The following is a 16,964-nucleotide window of genomic DNA, read 5'->3' as shown; positions in this document are numbered from 1 at the left end:
CCAAAAAATATAGTCGGGCCCTCCACAAGGTCTGAGGAACAGTGGACCAGCCCCCTGCTGAAAAAGTATGCTGACCCCTGATTTGTAGTCTTTGGTTCAGGTGGTAGGTACCCTGGAAATACTTTTTCCATCCAGTACCAGAATTGGATATGGGAAGGGAACTGCACATGTGCAAAGAAACCAGGAGCTAGTTAGGACCAACAGAATTTCCTGTGATAGGTTTTGGCACTATGCTGTCCAGCATTAGAACTGAGATTTTTTGTAAATGCACCAAAGAAAGAGATGATTACTTTAATTTCTCATTTGTAGACAGTTCATTGCACTGAAAAGGGATGCAACAAGTCTGAGTGTGTGTGTGTGTGTGTGTGTCTGTGTCTGTGTCTGTGTGTGCGCGTGAGAAAGAGTGAGAGAGAGAGAGAGAGATGCTTTTCTGGGGAGTTATAACCAATTTCAGCATAAGTAAATAATACTTTCGCGTTTTTGTCTATTTCGCCAGGGGCCCCTGAACAGTGAATCTTCCAATCAGAGTTTGTGCAGTGTGGGCTCACTAAGTGACAAGGAGCTGGAAGTAAGTGAACCTGGTGTTTACTGGACAGCCTGTCCTGGGGTCAAACCAGAAGTTACCTGATTACTGTCAACTATGTGAAAATAGTCAGGGTTCCATTTCAGCAGGAGAAAATATGCCACCTTTTGGACTCTCTAATTCCCTGCTATGCAAATAGCCTCAACAAAACTCAAACAATTTAGCCCTCGGGAAGGTGCAAGGCAGTGATCTTAACTCTCAAGTGCCTTGCAGTCTTCCTTAATGGAGTTAATTCATTTTTGGTGTAATACTTGCTGTTAGTGGGGGTGCAGTGGTCACTGATTTCATGTTCCACGGTTCCATTTAAAAGTATCAAAGAGGGGAAACATAAACCTCTGTATTTACAAACTGAGAAGTCTGCCAGAGGGTTTTGAATTTCTTAGTGTGCTTTGATGCTGAGATATCTGCAGAAATTGATTTGGGATTTGTTTTTCTCCCCCTTAAGACTCCAGAAAAAAAGCAGAATGACCAGCGCAACAGGAAGAGGAAAGGGGAATCCTTTGAGACCAACCAAGGTAAGCTGTGCTTTAGGCCCCCTAATTAGGATCTCCAAACATTCAGTAATGAGCACAGTTGTTTGAGAATTCTCTTTTCCCTTGATATCATTGAGTCTGACTCAAAGGTGTATTGGGCAACTTGTTATGATCTTGAGCTTGGAGCAGCACCCTTCCCTTCAGGGAAAATTTGCCGTCTGCATTATAAGACAAACATTTTTAGTCCTGAGGCAGTCTTATTGCAATGTTCACCTGCATCTGTTTCACTACATGCACATGTCACGTTTGGGCATGGTTTTCCAGTGGCTGGTTGGCAAAGATAGTCACTTGCACTGATCGCACATCTCTATCACACATGATTTTCACAAAACTTGAGGCACTGAAGTACTTCCATGTAAAAATAATAATAATGGTTGAAATAGCCCTTAGGAATCCATCAGAAGTTGGTATATCGGAGAATGTAGACCTAAATTGTGAGGAAGAGTAAAAAATTTCCCTTCTGATGCTTCCTTTCTTAAGTGGTCATTTTTGGTGTTGACAAAGCATCCAGAAGCACCTAATCCCTAGAATCATATGGAGCAGCCTTTGCATAGTCTGGAATCGTGGCCCATACTGATGACACTTCCTTCTCTGGCCCCATTATGGTTGCTCCTTGTCCACCCACTTCTGCTATGCCTTCCCCCATCCATCCTCAGTTTCTTTTATGTGCCTCTTCCAAGAACCTTTGCACTCATGCACACACATTCTTTGAGCTCTTGTCAGTTGTACCACCATTGCCACTTGCTCCTTTTGCTGTTCTGTGTATGCTCGCATGCACACATGTCTTTCTCCTTTTCTCCAACATGCTTTTGGGGGAGCAACAGAGAATCTTTGAGAATAAGTGTTACATTTCAGATAGTCCCTAGGTAACTATCCCCGAACTGTGTCGTTTCAGAGGTTGGTCCTAATTGGTATTTATTCTACATCAACACAGAGGCTCTGTCTGATTCTGGTCTACCACTCTGACACACACCATCTGTAGCTGTCATTTACATGAAAAGTACATGCACAATCCTCACTTTAAAAAGGAAGCCAGCTGTGCAGGATCCTTTTTTCCCCTCACAAAAAACATCAACAGTCTTACATGTTAAGAGGAGCAGAATGCTACAGCACATGGATAGCTGAGTCTGGAAATTCCCTTATAATAAACAGGCACATCCATAATCTTTGGTACTACCCAGTTCCCTTCTTATCTCAAAACCAAGACAATTTTTGAAAAGAAGAATTAAACCCTGAAGCATGAGAATATTTTGATTTTGAAGGCTTAATACCACCTGTTGTTTTTTTCCTTCCAGGCAAAGTCACTCCAAGGGGACATAAAATTAGTGATTATTTTGAGGTAAGCCAGTTTTACATGTAACTTTTCAGAAAATGACGTCCTTGCAAATTCTTTCCATGTCTGTTAGAGACAGGGACTCTTCTAAATAATATGTAAACATCTTAAAGAGGGTTAAATGCAGTTAAATGACTAAATTTTCTAGGGAACTGTCTTCTTTATATTTTTAAAATAGTTTTAGGGCAAAAAAAAAAAAAAATCCAGATCTTAATTGTAGCTGTTCCCTTGTGTGCATAGTTTTCTGTGCCCCAGTTTCTATGCACCTGTGCAGTGTGCTTTGCTCTGTGAAACTTTCACAGTGTTTCCATGAACTTACTAGTCTACTTTTTTTTGTCCCCTCCAAATTTTAGTTTGCTGGGGGAAGCGGTCCAGGAACAAGTCCTGGAAGAAGCGTGCCACCAGTTGCACGATCATCGCCACAGCATTCCTTATCAAATCCTTTACCTGTAAGTATTCGCTTGAAGGGACAGAATGTGGGCTTTTGTGAGTAATGTGGCACCCTGAAAAGGGTATCATTTCTATATATTGCTTTATTAAATCTCATTTTGAGCTTTAAATTTAAGCAACGTTTACAGTCCTAATAGGTGGTGGTTCAGAAATGCTTGGTGGTAGTGCAAAGCTCCCAGGGTTCAGGTGGTGGGATCTAAATGCTCCCCTTAACATTTCCTCTACCTAAATTCTTATTCCTGCTGTCTTTGCTGTCTGTCTAACCCAGTGTTGGGCTCTGTTTGATTAAGGTGTTTGTGCAGTAGCTAGGCAGCAGGTAATCTTCAAAGGAGGAGGCTCATACATACGAATGAGATGTGGCAGGAACTATATTTCTAGAAGAATGAAGGCCAATCAAAAGTTGAAAACCAGCATGACTCAACATTTCAAGGGCATAGGGCAAGATAGAAATCTTCTTAGCACTGCATTTCCTTCTCCTGCCCATGTAAAATTTAATGGCAGTGTCTGTTATCCATTGCTGTAAATAACTACACAGAAATGACAAGTGTGTCCACCTATGTGTGTGATTTTGTCATAAGGTAGCTTGAGCTAGAAGTACCATTACTAATCCTAGGACAAATAATTTAACAAAGAGGTTTGGTTTGACCACGTCACCATACCTTTCTGTGTCTTTGTAGGTTTTTTTAAAGGATTCTAAATTGCTCAGGAACAGGTTTTAGAAGAGGCAGGTTAGGGAAGTTATGGGTCTGCTCCAGAGGGGAATGGGAATGGCAAATGGAGGTAGATATGGAGGCAAACAAAGATATACAGTGGTGGGTGGCTCCCTCTTCTTTGCCTGCTGTGCATCAGAGTTGGGGGTTGCCAGTCAGTTCACCTGGTGCTGGTGGTAACTGCCAAGTCTGTCCAGAATAAAACATCTGTTGTCCACAATTTAATAGCAGGGGCTGAGTTGGCATTCATAACTGAGAACTGGCCCTATGCTACTGCAGCTACGTATGTCCACCTGGGTACTTGTTGCAGCACCATTCAGGTCAGAGGGGCGGTGAGGGAGAGTCAGAATCATCCTCACTAGGAGGACAGTCCACACTGTTTCTGAATTTGAGGGATTGATTGTGGCACTGGGCGGAACAGGAATTTTGTTGGTGTGGCATCCACCTCACTGCATTACACTTCCTAACTGAGCTGCAGAGGTAATCTGAGACGTGGAAAATCCATGGTTCTAACTATGGAAAGGGGGCATACAAATAAAATGATGAAGTTGATGGGGGGGGATGACAACTCCTAAATTGTGGAATTCCCTCCCCAGATAGGTGCATCTGGCACCTTTCTTGGATATGTTTTGTTGTATGCTGAAGTCACACCTGTTTACCCTATCTGTTGACACTGTATTTTAAGACCCCCTCTAGTTGTGATTGTAATTTGTTTCAAACTGTCTTCAAGCTGCATTTTATATTGCTGTAACCCACCCTGAAACCTTCTGGTAGAGGGCCCATAATAAATCAGATTTTTTAAAAAAGATACCTTAAAACCAAATCTAGTACAGTGGTGCCCCGCAAGACGAACGCCTCGCAAGACGAAAAACCCGCTAGACGAAAGGGTTTTTCTGTTTTGGAGGCGCTTCGCAAAACGAATTTCCCTATGGGGTTGCTTCACAAGACGAAAAAATCTTGCGTCCCCCAGCGGTTTTTTTTTTGCTTTTTTTGCCCTTTTCCTAAGCCGCTAAGCCGCTTATCAGCTGTTCCGCTGATAAGCCGCTTAACAGCTGATCGCTGGAAGCCGCTTGACAGCTCTAGCACTAATCCGCTAAGCTGTCAATGGGCTTGCTTCGCAAGACGAAAAAACCGCTAGACGAAGAGAATCGCGGAACGGATTAATTTCGCCTAGCGAGGCACCACTGTACTTGTTTTTACAGTTTGCTCAGCTAGAAGAATTTATTACAACCTCAATTGCACATTTATCTTCTGCAGGATATAATATTCTCAAAAAGTCATTCTGTACATGTAGACTGAGCAAGTGTGTAATTGTTATGTGCATGCATGTTGACAAATGGCAGGTTTGGCTTTTAACTTCATCCTTTTTAGGAGGTATGGTGTATGTTTTTCCAAATGTTGCATACATATATCATTGGAAGGATGTCCTGTTTTCTGTTTTTATAGGAAACATTTGCAAGATTTGGGTTTGTTTTTTTCAGGGCCCAACCTGAGCATGGTAGAGATGAGCACACTTTACTGGGTCTAGAGGATCCAGCCTGGACTAGCCTCATTTTCCCCCCTCATGGTGAAGTGCTGATCATGCTTGATGTTCATCCAAACTTATTTCCCTGTATCTGTGTGTCTGTAATATGCCTAGTTTTTGTAAGAAGCGTTAGAGCCAATCAGAAGCAGTGTTAGAACAAGTAACAGTGAGCTGTTGTTCCAGGCCCCCCTCTAGAATGATAGGGAACTTCCGCTCATGTCATTTGAGAGACAGAGGTATGCCACACTATCTCAAAAACTACAAGTCCCCTCCTGTGCAGGCAGGAAGTGTGAACAAGGATGTGGCAAACAAGAAGCACCATTAAAATTTGGGTCCAGTGGTAGTCAAGTAATGCTGATAGAATTTGCAGGTTCCCAAACATAAGAGATGGTTGGATAGTGTTTTCGAGGTTACCAGCATGAGTTTGACCGGACTGCGGGAGGCAGTGGAGGACAGAGGTGCCTGGCGTTCTCTGGTCCATGGGGTCACGAAGAGTCGGACACGACTAAACAACAACAACAACAAAACATAAGAGAGTAAATAGACCCCGTGTTATTTCAATGTATAGGAAAACTGGTAATGTTCTAGACGTCATTCATGAACAGGGAAAAAGGACTAAAGCATATTTGTTAATGCCAGTGAACCTAGATCTGGCTAAGTAAGTCAGTTCTTGGTATGAGCTTTCGTGTGCATGCACACTTCTTCAGATGCACACGAAAGCTCATACCAAGAACTGACTTAGTTGGTCTTTAAGGTGCTACTGGAAGGAATTTTTTTTGTTTTGACTATGGCAGACCAACACGGCTACCTATCTGTAACTAGATCTGGCTGTTCGTTCAAATCAAGCAACCAGTGATGTAAGACAATTAAGCAAAGGGAACTAAAAGAAGCTGAATGACACCAATCAACCTTACGTGTTTTAAAGAGTTGAGGCCTTTCTTTGTCACTTCTTCAAAAGAGACAAATCTGGGGGCAGTGTGTGTGTGTGTGTGTGTGTGTGTGTGTGTGTAAGAGGAGGGCCCATGTTGCAAGTTTGCACCAACCCAGAGAAATTATGCTTGGCAGTCTCTTCCATCATATTGTGATGCCTTTTCCCCTTCTGTTCTCATTCAATACATAGAGATACGTTTTGCCTGGACAAGAGGAGACGGGTGGGGGGCAGAATGTGATAACAACACTCCTTTACCTGAAAGACTATTCTATAGGAAAGGGTAAAAACTTGTTCTCTGCTGCCACAGAGAGCAGGACTATATCTAACAGGTTCCAGTTAAGAGAGGGTACATTTTGGTTTAACATTGGGAGAAGCTTCTTAACAGTACGGTGGTACCTTGTAAGACGAAAAACTCGCAAGACGAAAGAGTTTTTCGTTTTTTGAGTTGCTTCGCAAGACGAATTTCCCTATGGGCTTGCTTCGCAAGGCGAAAACATCTTGCAAGTTTGATTTTCAATGCATTCCTATGGGAATCCGTGCTTCACAAGATGAAAAATTCGCAAGACGAAAAAACTCGCAGAACGAATTAATTTCGTCTTGCGAGGTACCACTGTAAGAGCAATACAGCAATAAAACTAAATGTCTGTGGTGTAACATTTGGAGGAGAGGTGTTTGGGAAGCCTGTGAGTCTGAGGCAGGGTACTTTTCTTCCACATAATACCATAGGTTTCCATTGTGCCCAAAAAAGGTGCAAAGGCATTAGGGACTGTGTCTTTTATTTGCCTAGTAGTAATGGGGCCGCTTTTGGTAGCTAGATCACACGCTTCCTCGCTCCCTCCCATTGCTTCTCCTCGCTGTTTCCAAACTGCCGTATTTACTAATGCATGGATCAGATTTGTTATCTATGACCCTACCTCACCCTCCTTCTTTTCTCTTCAAAGTATCTTGTGGTTTTCTTTAAATGTATTACAGCGGCGAATGGAGCAGCCGCTTTACGGGGTAGACAACAGCGCAGCCAAGGAACTGCAGGAGGATCACTCTGCTCTGCCAACGCTGGTGTCGGCGATGCTGGCGAAACAGCGGCTAGAGGGCGAGCAGCTGGCCCAGAGGGGTGCAAGCCTCTGTTTTCCATTTTCTTCGGTGAGCATGGTCTTAATGGCCACACTCAAGGGGGTCTGAACGGGTCTGACATGGGTGGATAGCATACAATCCCCCCCCCCCCCCATCTGTATGGCCCTCTTATTAGAATCTCAGTTTTCTTTCTTTTTCTTCAAATTCTAGTCGTCAGTGGTTGCAGCTTCTGACAGCAAAACTAGCAAACGGTTTTAGCTTTTTTTTTTTTTTCTTTAGGAAGTATTCTTCCCCCATCCCTACTTCATTGACCCCACCTTGAGGTACTCCTTTCTCTGGGGCCTCTTCTCCCTCCCATTTTCCTTGCTTTACCTCTCTCCCATCCCTTCATGGTGATGAAATGGAGCTGCCCATTTCTAAATGGAACACAAATTGAAGTTTAGAGAATTACGACTTTTCCAGTTCTCATGATTTGAAAGACTTTTTCGTTGTTTAATGGTTTCAACTTCAAGATAGGGTAGCATAGTCAGTTCTTTTGCAGCAGTGGCTCAGTGGCCATCACATATAAGTTCGGCATGTTGATTAAACTAGCAAGTAGCAACTAAAATTGGCAAAATGGCATTGTGACGTGCTTCCAAGGTAGCTCTTGGCTTTGAACAAGTTGTGTACTCCTTTGCTCTGACAATTACATCTTCAGATTGTGAAATGTAACCTAATCTTATTTAGAAGGCCAAGTGCTCAACTTTAAAATGTTTATTTCTCATGATTCACACACCCCTCTTTTCTGCAGTGTCTCCTAAGATTCCACATTGAAATGCATCCATAGAAAGAATCTGTACAGGCTTATTAATTGCAAAGCAAATTGCATTTCTAGGGTTGTCATTCGAGCCTCTTAGCTCCAATAGCTAAATCTTTGTGTCACTGCCCCAGACCCCAGGCATTTGGCAAAGAAATGCATTCAAGACTTTACAAACAATTCATTTTCTTAAAAGCATTTTGGCTCTTTCCCTGGAAATGATCTCTAATGTGCTTTTTAAATCATCTTAACTGTAGGTTGGGTCCAGATGTAGTTAGTTGTTCATTTTGTCCCATTGCAATCAAGGGGATTTAATTAGTCATGACTAGCTTATCCCATTGATTTAATGGAAATAGTGTGACTTAATCAGGACCTAGCCCCGTGCATGTGATCAGACAGACTTTTAAACATAAGAACATAAAAAGAGTCTGCTAAATCGGGCCAGTGACAAGCGTCCTATTGTCACAGTGGCGGAACAGATGCCTATGGGAAACCAGCAAGCAGGATTCAAGCACAAGAACACTCTTCCCAACTGGTATTCAGTAGCATTGCTGCCTCCAACAGTGGAGACCATAGCCATCATGGCAAGAAGCCATTGATAGCCCTGCGCTCCATGAATTTGTCTAATTCGCTTTTAAAGCCTTTGAAGTTGGTGGCCATCACTGCCTCCTGTGGGAACTGCATTGTATAAAGAAGTACCGTTGTTGTTTTTTTGCTCTATAAGACTCACTTTTTCCCTGCTAAAAAGTAAGGGGAAATGTGTGTGCGTCTTATGGAGTGAATGCAGGCTGCGCAGCTATCCCAGAAGCCAGAACAGCAAGAGGGATTGCTGCTTTCGCTGCTTAGCAATTGCTCTTGCTGTTCTGGCTTCTGGGATTCAGAATATTTTTTTCTTGTTTTCCTCCTCCAAAAACTAGGTGCGTCTTATGGTCTGGTGCGTCTTATAGAGCGGAAAATATGGTACTTTCTTTTTTCTGTCCTGAATCTTCCAACATTCACCTTCATTGGATGTCCACAAGTTCTAGCGTTACAAGAGAGAGAGAAAAACTTTTCTCTGTCCTCTTTCTCCATGGCGTGCATAGCTTTATAAACTTCTATGATGTCACCGCTTGCTTGCCTTTTCTGTAAAATAAAAAATCCCAAACATAGCTACCTTTCTTAATAGGGGAGGGAACCTGCAGCACCCTGGCTCTGTTACTGCCGATGTTAATTTTATTTCCTTGGAAATATGAAACCTGCTGCCTATCAGAATTGACAGCACTCAACTAGGCAAGATAAGATTGCTTTCTATAACCTTAGGTAACAGCTGGGAAGAGTGTGTGTTTGACATAATGCTTTGCCATCCTATTAATTTACAGCCCATGTCCTTCATTTACTCCTTTTCCTGCAGGCCCAGCAAGGCAGTCCTTCTTCAACGGGTTCAGGGAACACAGAGCATTCCTGCACCTCCCAAAAACAGATTTCCGTCCAGCATAAACAGACACAGGTATAAAACCGATGAACAACGTACTGCAATGTCTGTGTTGTATCTTGCTTGAGTCAAACACGTATCATTGGAGAAATAATGGAGGGCAATGAGGTAGTGACATAGCTATGCCAGAAGAAGGCTAATGTTTATTCCATTATCAATTGTTTCCTTCTAAGTGCCTTCAGCCTTAGGGATATTGTTGGCTTATTCAAAACAATGTGTTTTGGTCAGCAAATTTCCAGAGGAGATGCTATTTTTCTTGCCTCCAGCCTCCCACCATTGTCATGTCCCTCCCCCCCCCCCCCAATGATAGACAAAGTTGTCTTTTATTTTGCTGTTCATTTGTTTATTTTAAAATGCTGCTGTCCTTCAACCCTGACTCCTTTTGCAAAATGGGTGCACGCTGTCTGAACAATTCTGAGTGCTGTGATCTGCATCTGGCGTTTCCAACATATGCATCGCCATCCCCAAAAGAAAGAATCTGCCTGCACATGGGATTTCCATGTGTTCTTCAAAATTCCTATTCGTACTAAGAGGCCTCTGATCAGGGCAACCATATAAAATGATGGCTTTCAAACTTTTAGGACCCTTTCAGATGGATTTTTCTGCTGAGGATCCCATGTGCATCTGCCGCAGAGTCCCTTTAAATTGTAGGTGAGTCTAGGATGTGCAATGAGGGGTCCCCAGCCTTTGGGGCTACACCATTGCACTGTGGAGGTGAGACAGCTGCCCAGAACTCACCCTTCTGGTTATATAACGGAGGGGAAATTTGATATTGGTGGACAAGCTGCTTTTCAGGGAAACGAGTCCCCAGATCCTGATCTTCTCATTGAAGACGATAGGATCTTGTGAAACCCAGCCGTAGTTTCAGTTTTTAAGCTTTGTGGCAGTGTTGCATTTTGGAAAGGTGACCAGCCGAAAATAGGTAGAAAGAGACCAATACCCCCTGAAAGGTAGGCTGCTTTCCTGAGGGGAAAGTGGCTTGCTCAAAGGCACACCATTATGTATGGCTGTAACACGCTTTGGGAGAAGCGTGATTCAAATCTTCATAGGCAAGGCATGTCAGCTCCACACACAATCCTACCCACCCTGCCTCTCATACACTTTATAGATTTAGTGTGCTGAGCGACAGTGGTGTGATTCTGTTTTTCCCACAAAGTTTCAGGGAATACAAACTGTGCCCTAAGATAGAGGTGGGGAACCTGCAACTTTCCAGATGATGGTGGACTACATCTCCCACCATCCCAAACCATTATTCTTGCTGTCTGGGGGTAACATCTGGAGGACCACGGGTTCCCCGGCCTGTATGGCTTGTCGCTTGCTTTTCCCCCCATGACGCCACATCACTGGGATTAGAATGGAGTTCTGCCAGCTTTGCTACACTTGGGAAATCTCAGCCCTTTTCCCCCCCTTAGGGACTAGAGAAGGCTTTTGTGACAGATGTGAAAAGATTTCAGCTCCAGCTGTACCATTTGCCTGATGTTTTGGTTTGGGAAAACATTTTCTCCATAATTTTAGGTTGTTCCATTCATTGGTCACGAAGGAACAAAAGACTAGTGTTTGACATGCTTTTCTGTCCCTAAAACACCCAATCACTTTTTGGGTTAGGGTTAGGGTGATTTTTTGGGTCATTTTTCACATTGAGCTCTTTCCCTCTTCCTCCTGCAGTCTGATCTCACGGTAGAAAAAATATCTGCACTAGAAAACAGTAAGAACTCTGACCTGGAGAAGAAAGAAGGCAGGATAGATGACCTATTGAGAGTAAGTAACCTGTAAACTATACTAAAAATAATATTTTTTTTTAACACATAGAGCAGTAATGTAAAGTGAGAGAATGTATCCATAACATAGGAAACTTGTTAGTAATATGATTAAATTGTAGGTGGGCTAGGATTTCTTGAAGCACCCAACCATGTACTTGCAGAACCCGATTATTCCAATGAAGAATTTGTTTTCTATTCAAACAACCTTTTTTAAAAAAATAATAATTTCTTATGACTACACCACTTAATACAAATGTGAAATGACTAAAATTCCTGCATGGCCCAACAGTTGAACACTGTGGTGCCTCCTACGTTCTCTGGTACTATATTTTGACAACTACAGCATCTTCATCATTTCCCTCTCTGCCTGTATGCCGTTCAGGTGAGATTTTGGCTGTTCTCTGTTTTGGCTACCTGCTTAGCATTACTTCCATTTTCAGGCAAACTGTGACTTAAGGCGACAGATAGATGAACAACAGAAAATGCTTGAGAAGTACAAAGAACGGTTGAATAGATGTGTGACAATGAGCAAGAAGCTTCTTATAGAAAAGGTAAGTTTTGGCTTCCCAATTGCCCTTTACAACCTTCTCACGTTCTCTCCTCCCTGCCCTTCAGTTCTGTGCATTTTGTTGGAACTTGTATCCTGCTGTAACTTGCATACTTGGGGGTATTGATGAACACATTAATTGGAGTAAAGATTGCACAAATGTACTGGCCCCACAAGGACATTGTTTTATCATATTCATATGGACATGCATGCAAAGGTATATTATACTGAGTCAGATCGGCTTGAGTCCACCCTGGCACTTTCTGCAAAACACTTCCTCTACTTTTGAGCTACAGTCCCTCTCCAAATAGTTATACTACACCACCATCTTTTATGAGCATTGCTTTTGAGTATGCCCCTTCCTAGTGACCTCCGCTATATCCTGAAGACCCAATGAACATCCTAACTCAGACCTTGTCACATGGAGGTGCATTTAGAACAAATGAGAGTCAGTGTGGTGTAGTGGTTAAGAGCGGTAGTCTCGTAATCTGGGGAACCGGGTTCGCGTCTCCGCTCCTCCACATGCAGCTGCTGAGTGACCTTGGGCTAGTCACACTTCTTTGAAGTCTCTCAGCCCCACTCACCTCCCAGAATGTTTGTTGTAGGGGAGGAACAGAAAGGAGAATTTAGCCGCTTGAGACTCCTTCGGGTAGTGATAAAGCGGGATATCAAATCCAAACTCCTCTTCTTCTCTCCATCACCAAAAGTTATTTTTGGGTTGTGGAGTCAAATTTGTAATGGCATTTACAACACTAGAGAGGTGAGCAGTGAAACTTGCCAAACTTCAGAACCAGGCTGTGTTGCATAAGGAAGACAGTGTGGCTTGGGCTGTGACGTTTATTACAGTGGGGTAGCCATTGAGAACATCTCTTGCTGTTTAGAATTGATGCATGGATAAAGAGCCACTTTTCCCCCTCCTTCTTCAGCTCTGGCCTAAAAGGCCCTGCTTGAATTGTATTCAAAAGGCTATAAGCTACCATTCATTTTGATGGAAATCTCCCATTTTGTTCCCTTCCGGGCATATGCATGCAGCACTTTTGGTTTGAATGTGTGCATGTAGCCCTTTTTCTTTACAAAGAACCAGTTGCTCAGCCACTTGTAAGGGACCAGATGCAGGTCACAGGTTTGCACATGACAGACTATTTTCTACACTTGAGGAGTGTTAAACTTTGCATCGTTCGTATTTTCAGTCCTCATTGACTGACTAGCAGTGTGGTGAACCCCAGTTGTGGCAGCCTTGATTCATACTATCCTTCTCTCCCTAGTCAAAGCAGGAAAAGATGGCATGTCGAGATAAGAGTATGCAGGATCGGCTGAGACTGGGCCACTTTGCTACGGTGCGGCACGGAGCGTCTTACACTGAGCAGTGGACGGATGGCTACGCTTTCCAGAACCTTATCAAGTAAGTGCCGTAACTGCAACTTCTGCCTTGTCTCATGGCGGCAAAGTGTACAGGCAGTTACTTGACTTGTCCTTTTCACGAATCCATATGTAACTAAGGTGCTGCTACAAAACGTGTACATTTTTAAAAGAGCCCTGTTTGCCAGGACTCAGGGCAGGCAAACTTAACAATAGGGTCGCCATATTTCCAAAATCCAGACAGAGTTGTTAAATTTTTTTTTGGGGGGGGGATGTACTTTGCTAAGTAATAGTATTGCTGCACAAAGCCATGAGCTGTAGAACTGCATATACAATAACACGTCTTAAATACATGTTGAGATACACCTGTGTTTACCACTGATCAGTAGATGCCCCAGTAAACATTGCCTCATGAAAAGGCATTCTAACACTTAAATATACAGCATCATATGCGTGAAAACCAGGAGTAGCAGGTGACAGCCTGCAAATTTGGTAGAGTAAGTCAAGGCATGTGCAGGCGTCCATCACACCTTTATAAAACTTGCCATTGCCCCCTTCCTGATAGAGCGGTATTCATGTGATCACAACAGTTGCATCACTGACACTTGTCCCAAGTTTTATACATTGCAAAAATTCAGGGTTGTATGTTTTCTGTAACATAGAATATGGTATGTTGTAGCAAATATGACCAGAAACCAGCGCTTCTAATATACTTGCCCAGGAATGCAGAAGACGAGCCACTTCTCTATGTCATGTATTATATTATGTTCTCTAATTTGTGTGCATGTCCTGCTTTTGTTTAGGCAACAAGAGAGGATAAATTCCCAAAGGGAAGAGATAGAAAGGCAACGGAAAATGTTAGCAAAGCGGAAGCCACCTGCCATGGGGCAGGCCCCTCCCGCAACCAATGAGCAGAAGCAGCGTAAAAACAAGACAAATGGAGCGGAAAATGAAACGTAAGTGCCACAAAAAAAAATTCAGGTTGCTTTCTATGAAGTTCTCAGGTTTTCCACAGTAGATCTCCCCAAAACATACAAAATTATTGGAGCCTTTTTTCTGCAGTCCACCTGTTGTTTTAAAATAATTAGTAGTTGGTTTGAAAGTGTTGCTGTTAACATTTGGCTTTGCCTCAGCCACAAACTTGCTTCTATTGGAAAAGGTACTTCTGTTTGCGCAAGTACACACACCAAATTCCACATCATTCAAAGTAAGTACAGTGGTACTTCTAGTTGCTTTCCGCTCTTGTTACTTTCAGCTTACGAACGCGGCATTTTCGCCATGTGCACATGCGCAGAAGCGATCTTCGTGCATGTGCAGAAGCGCTTGATTGCACCGCGCACATGCACAGAAGAGGCACTCTAGTTGTGGACTTTTCAGGGTGTGAACGTCACCCTGAAACGGATTAAGTCTGCAACTAGAGGTACCACTGTACCTTTCATAAAGTGATGGACGAAAACTGGTGTGACAGATATTGTACTCTGCCTAGTAAAAGCTCAGTTTAATGACACTCAGGACCACATCCTTAGAATCTGCCCGTGTCCCTCTGCTCAGCACCTCTCCTGCAGAGAGAGATGCAAAAGTTCTTTGAAAAACATAGTGATTAGCCTGGAGGAGGAGGTGGAAAAAGCAAGTGCTTTTGGCGGGGCGGGGGCACTTCTGAAGTGAAGCAGATGAAGGAGGCTTAGAATAACAAAGAGTCAGGCAGCTTCTTAGAAGGACTACATTGTGGGTCTTCCTTAAAAGAGCAACATCTGCTAGGTAGGGGGGTGTTTCTCTGTAGATGGGTGAGGGAAATAAATCGAAGACGGAGGATCTGTGTGAATGAGAGGAAGGGGGTGGATAGATAGATGTCTGGGGTGGTGTTAGCACCCTGTGCTGGCATTTGGCCTCCTACACATTAACCCCAAAGGAATGCATCCCTGGTCAATGGGTGAAGGAGGTTCCTCACCTGTTCCCTAGTAAGTGTGGAGTCTTAGTTGGGGCAGTCCCTTAATGCTTGGAAGGGCAGAGTGATGGATGCCAAGCACAAGAGGAGGGGGGACTTAGTTCAGTGATAGAGCATAAGATTTTTAAGTGAAACATATGTGATCAATCCTTGGCACCTCTGTTGTTGTTTTTTAAGACATTCATAGCAGAGCTGGGAAACACACTTGCCTTGATTGCCTTGGAGTGCTGGTAGTCATACTAGACAATATTGGGCTGGGTTTGAACCAGTGGCCTGACTCTGCTGTATTCAGTAGGCATAGGAAACCCCAGTAAAGTGTTACAAAAATGAAAAGGTGAAAACAGGAATGGGTCCCATGCCTGTCTTCTTTTTTTTTGTCACCTGCCTCTATCCCGCTATTTGTTCTTCAGAGTAATCTTTTGGACCACTTATTTTGTGCACGTGCAGGTTAACGTTAGCAGAATATCATGAACAGGAGGAAATCTTCAAACTCCGGCTAGGACATCTTAAAAAGGTAAATATTGTATTGCAAAATGACTTCAAAGGGGCAGTGGTTTCAGCTGCCATCTTGTGTTTTGTGTCTGTATGACTCTTCAGCATTAATCCCAATGCAGTCTAACACGCCTTGAAGTGACCGAAATACTAGCTCTTATAAACAATATTATTGCTTGTGCACATTGCAGGACAAGATTGGGAGCAAGGGGCAAGCTCTTTTCAGGGGAAGCTTGTTTTCTTTTTACTGATCGTCTCGTTTTGCTTAATCAGATGAACTTGATCAACATACTGTTGAAAAAGCACTGATTGGAACGAGTTGATTCCCACAGTAATGAAATAAGTAGTAGAACTGTCCGTGGCATTTGTTCCTTTCCAGTGCCTCAGTTCTTAGCCCAGTAGCTGTGAAATAGACTAGAGTTTTTCCACACTGCTCAGACAATCCTATTCTAGTAGCTCTGTATTCTGTCCACAAAGGACTGATCTCCTGAGTCATTTTGCCCTGATTGTGCTGAGCATGTCACTATCATCTAGTCCAGAGAAGTAAAAGTCTAGGCCTGAGGATTGTTTCACAAGAAAAGCATGTTTATTGAGATGGAAGGTGTACTTACTATAACTGGTTCACATTGAATCATCTCAGCAGAAGCTGACAGGAAGGAACAAGATACAACCCTTAATTTTAGGAGTTGAAAGCCATAGTAGTCATGTACATTTTCTGAACACCATTAGAATCTGTAAAAATGCTTAACTTTTCTCCTGCCTACAACTGCTTTGTTGTTCAAGACAAATGCGTTCCTTTGGTCAGGTATACAGAGTTTAAATGTAACTTTTGGTATAGCTGTTAAAGTGATGTTTTTCTTTGTGTAGGAAGAAGCAGAGATCCAGGCAGAACTGGAGCGGTTAGAGAGGGTTAGAAATCTACATATCAGGGAATTGAAAAGGATACATAATGAAGATAATTCACAGTGAGTATTGGGCATAAGAAAGCTGCCCAAAGTGGCTAGGCACCAAATCGCTACAATATGTCTTTTTTGCTTAAGAGTGTGTAGCGGACTTGCCACTTAATACCAACAATTAATAATGTCGCAGATTAATACTTTGGTTCATGAGCAAGCAGCATGTCTCCTCTGTTACTCACTCTCTTAACCACCCCACACCTGAGATCTTCTTAATAGTATAACAGATCCAAGGGATCACCTCACCCCTTGTTAATGGTTCGGGGTTCTTTTTTTTTTATAAATAATATTTATTAGCTTTTCAACACGGAAAAAGTTACAAAAATAGTGAAAAGAAAATACAAAAAGATGCAAAACCAGAAAAAAAATTAAAAATAAAAACAGTTAAAAATAAATCCCTCTTTCTATTATCTTACCGCTCTTTTACTTATTTTCATGACTTCCTCACACCTCCCTTTTTTGTATTCCAGTTAATAATTGGTTCAGCAAATCCATACCCTCT

At 42.7% G+C, this 16,964-nt stretch overlaps 1 protein-coding gene across 13 annotated transcripts in view; it reads left to right on the top strand.

Annotated features, from left to right (window-relative positions):
* TLK2 (tousled like kinase 2) overlaps positions 1–16,964 on the top strand; it is a 39,032-nt gene that overhangs the window by 10,172 nt on the left and 11,896 nt on the right. For 7 of the 13 annotated variants that reach the window (XM_083709317.1, XM_083709318.1, XM_083709315.1 and 4 more), the window contains 12 exons: positions 497–568; positions 1,029–1,098; positions 2,412–2,455; positions 2,803–2,898; positions 7,038–7,205; positions 9,323–9,418; positions 11,069–11,161; positions 11,604–11,714; positions 12,976–13,112; positions 13,873–14,025; positions 15,462–15,528; positions 16,374–16,471. In XM_083709317.1, coding sequence (XP_083565443.1) covers positions 497–568; positions 1,029–1,098; positions 2,412–2,455; positions 2,803–2,898; positions 7,038–7,205; positions 9,323–9,418; positions 11,069–11,161; positions 11,604–11,714; positions 12,976–13,112; positions 13,873–14,025; positions 15,462–15,528; positions 16,374–16,471 — 1,205 coding nt within the window. The remainder of the gene's footprint in view (positions 1–496; positions 569–1,028; positions 1,099–2,411; positions 2,456–2,802; positions 2,899–7,037; positions 7,206–9,322; positions 9,419–11,068; positions 11,162–11,603; positions 11,715–12,975; positions 13,113–13,872; positions 14,026–15,461; positions 15,529–16,373; positions 16,472–16,964) is intronic. The other 6 variants (XM_083709309.1, XM_083709310.1, XM_083709311.1 and 3 more) reach the window with 1 other exon arrangement.

Source organism: Podarcis gaigeae (genome assembly GCF_964106915.1).
Source record: "Podarcis gaigeae genome assembly, chromosome: 13".
Taxonomy (NCBI): Eukaryota; Metazoa; Chordata; class Lepidosauria; order Squamata; family Lacertidae; genus Podarcis; species Podarcis gaigeae.
The sequence above is the reverse complement of the archived record's forward strand: the minus strand, read 5'-3'. Positions and strand labels throughout refer to the sequence as shown.